Source organism: Saccopteryx leptura, chromosome X (genome assembly GCF_036850995.1).
Source record: "Saccopteryx leptura isolate mSacLep1 chromosome X, mSacLep1_pri_phased_curated, whole genome shotgun sequence".
Taxonomy (NCBI): Eukaryota; Metazoa; Chordata; class Mammalia; order Chiroptera; family Emballonuridae; genus Saccopteryx; species Saccopteryx leptura.
Genome location: NC_089516.1, coordinates 86806812 through 86809051, shown reverse-complemented (window position 1 = coordinate 86809051; position 2240 = coordinate 86806812). Strand labels below are relative to the sequence as shown.

Sequence of the window (2240 nt, the reverse complement as noted above, 5' to 3'; positions counted from 1 at the left end):
ATGATAGCAAAGGCGTCACGACCATTCACTGAAGGCCAGTTTGTAAAAGAATGTATGATAAAGGCGTGTGAAATTATTTGTCCCGAGAAAAAGATGCTCTTCGAAGGTATAAGTTTGTCTGCAAACACAGTTGCCAGCAGGATCACGGAGTCAGCCGACGATGTACAACAGCAACTGATTGCAGCTGCGAAGAATTTTGAAGCATATTCCATTGCACTGGACGAGTCCACTGGTGTAACAGATACCGCGTATTGTGCCGTATTCATCCGAGGGGTCGACGCAAACTTCAACGTCTTTGAAGAGTTATTGGACATGCTACCAATGACAGGAATGACGAACGGTCAGGATATTTTTCAAGAACTGGAAGCTTGTATTGACAGATGTGGACTACCATGGGACAAACTCGTTACAGTGGCCACAGATGGTGCTCCAGCAATGTGTTCACAGAAGGCTGGTGTTGTCGGATTGTTGAAGGACAAACGGAATTGGCTCAGTTTGAGCGGACCTTTTGTAGCCATACACTGCATTTTGCACCAGGAAGCACTCTGTGCCAAAAATATACAACTGAAGGAAGTCATGGATGTTGTTGTGAAGACAGTAAACTTCATACGTGCAAGGGGTCTCAACCACAGGCAGTTTGTGTCATTTCTAGCCGATTTAGAGGCGGAGTACGGAGAGTTGCTGTATCATACTGAAGTCAGATGGTTGAGTCTTGGCAAAGTGCTGCAGAGATTTTTTGCTCTGAGGCAGGAAATAGCATTGTTCATGGCAATGAAAGACAGAGACGTTCCTGAGCTGTGTGAGCCAACATTTCTATCGAATCTAGCTTTTCTGACAGATGTCACACAACACCTCAATGCACTGAATTCAGAACTGCAGGGCTCAAAGCAGTTGATTACTGTGATGTTTGACCGCATCAAGTCGTTCAGATGCAAGCTCACCTTGTGGGCAAGCCAGCTGACAGGTGGCAACATGGCTCATTTCTCTGCTCTAAAGTCGTTAGGTGCTGTCGATTTACAATGCCTGAAAGACTATGCAGATATGTTGACCAGATTACGAGATGATTTTGAACATCGCTTTCAGGAATTCATGGCTCTGGAACCGCATTTTGCACTTTTTGCCACTCCATTCGCAATTGATGTGCAGAGCGTTCCAGAGGAAGTCCAGATGGAACTACTGGACTTGCAGTGTGACACTATTCTGAAACAGAAGTACGCTGATGTTGGCGTTCCAGATTTCTGCAAGTCCATTCCGAGAGAAAAGTTTCCAATATTAGTCTGCAGAGCTGCTAGAATTCTGGCGATGTTTGGCAGTACATACGTTTGTGAACAATTCTTCTCTACAATGAAGATCAACAAAACAGCATTGCGATCGAGACTGACGAACATCTGAAAGCAACTTTGCGACTTGCGACTACACACAACTTCAGGCCTAACTTCGACGGTCTGGTGTCTGCCAAACGCACTCAGCTGAGTGGACAGAAACCTTCTTAAGGGCTTAGCTTAGTTAACAGCAGTTGTGATGCGAACTACAGTTTCTGGTCGTTTTGTGACACTGAGTAAACTGCATGTACGATTGTGCTTGTACTGATTTTTTTTTTTGTTTTCAACTGCAGTGAGAAAAGTGTTGCGTAACAGTTGCCTTTTGTAGACCTAGTGCGGCCCACCGAACAGCTGTGATCTTGCTCTGCAGCCCACATGCTGAGTTGAGTTTGAGACCCCTGCTTTAATCCAATATACAAACAAGGAAGTCTCTGATACAAAGTCACTTATCTGAGGCATAATGGGATTTCTTATGAGAGTGCACCACCCCACATCAAAAAGGGTGGGAATGGCCTAGTTCTAAAACCAAGCCCCAGGCTACAAGGATCTTGCCTGCCCACAGCCTGCCCCCAACACACATTAATATCACATGGGTGCCCTGGCCAGATAGCTCTGTGGGTTAGCACATAGGCCTGAAATGCTGATGTTGCTGGTTCGATCCCTGGTCAGGGCACGTACAGGAACAGATCTATGTTCCTCTCTATCTCTCTCTCTCTCTCTATCTCTCTCTCTTTCTTTCTCTCTCTCTCTCTCCTTTTCTCTCTCACTAAAATCAATAAAAATGAAAATTAAAAAAAATATATCACATGGGTGACAGGCTTCTACATGGGCAGCACCATCTTTTTTTTTTTTAAATTTTTATTTATTTTTTACAGAGACAGTGAGTCAGAGGGATAGACAGGGACGGAGAGAGATGAG

At 44.7% G+C, this 2240-nt stretch overlaps 1 protein-coding gene across 1 annotated transcript; it reads left to right on the top strand.

Annotated features, from left to right (window-relative positions):
• Nucleotides 1–1392, top strand: LOC136386401 (general transcription factor II-I repeat domain-containing protein 2-like). The gene has a single exon (XM_066357834.1). It carries the CDS (start codon nucleotides 1–3, stop codon nucleotides 1390–1392), a length of 1392 nt encoding a protein of 463 aa, XP_066213931.1.
• The last annotated feature ends 848 nt before the right edge of the window (nucleotides 1393–2240 follow it).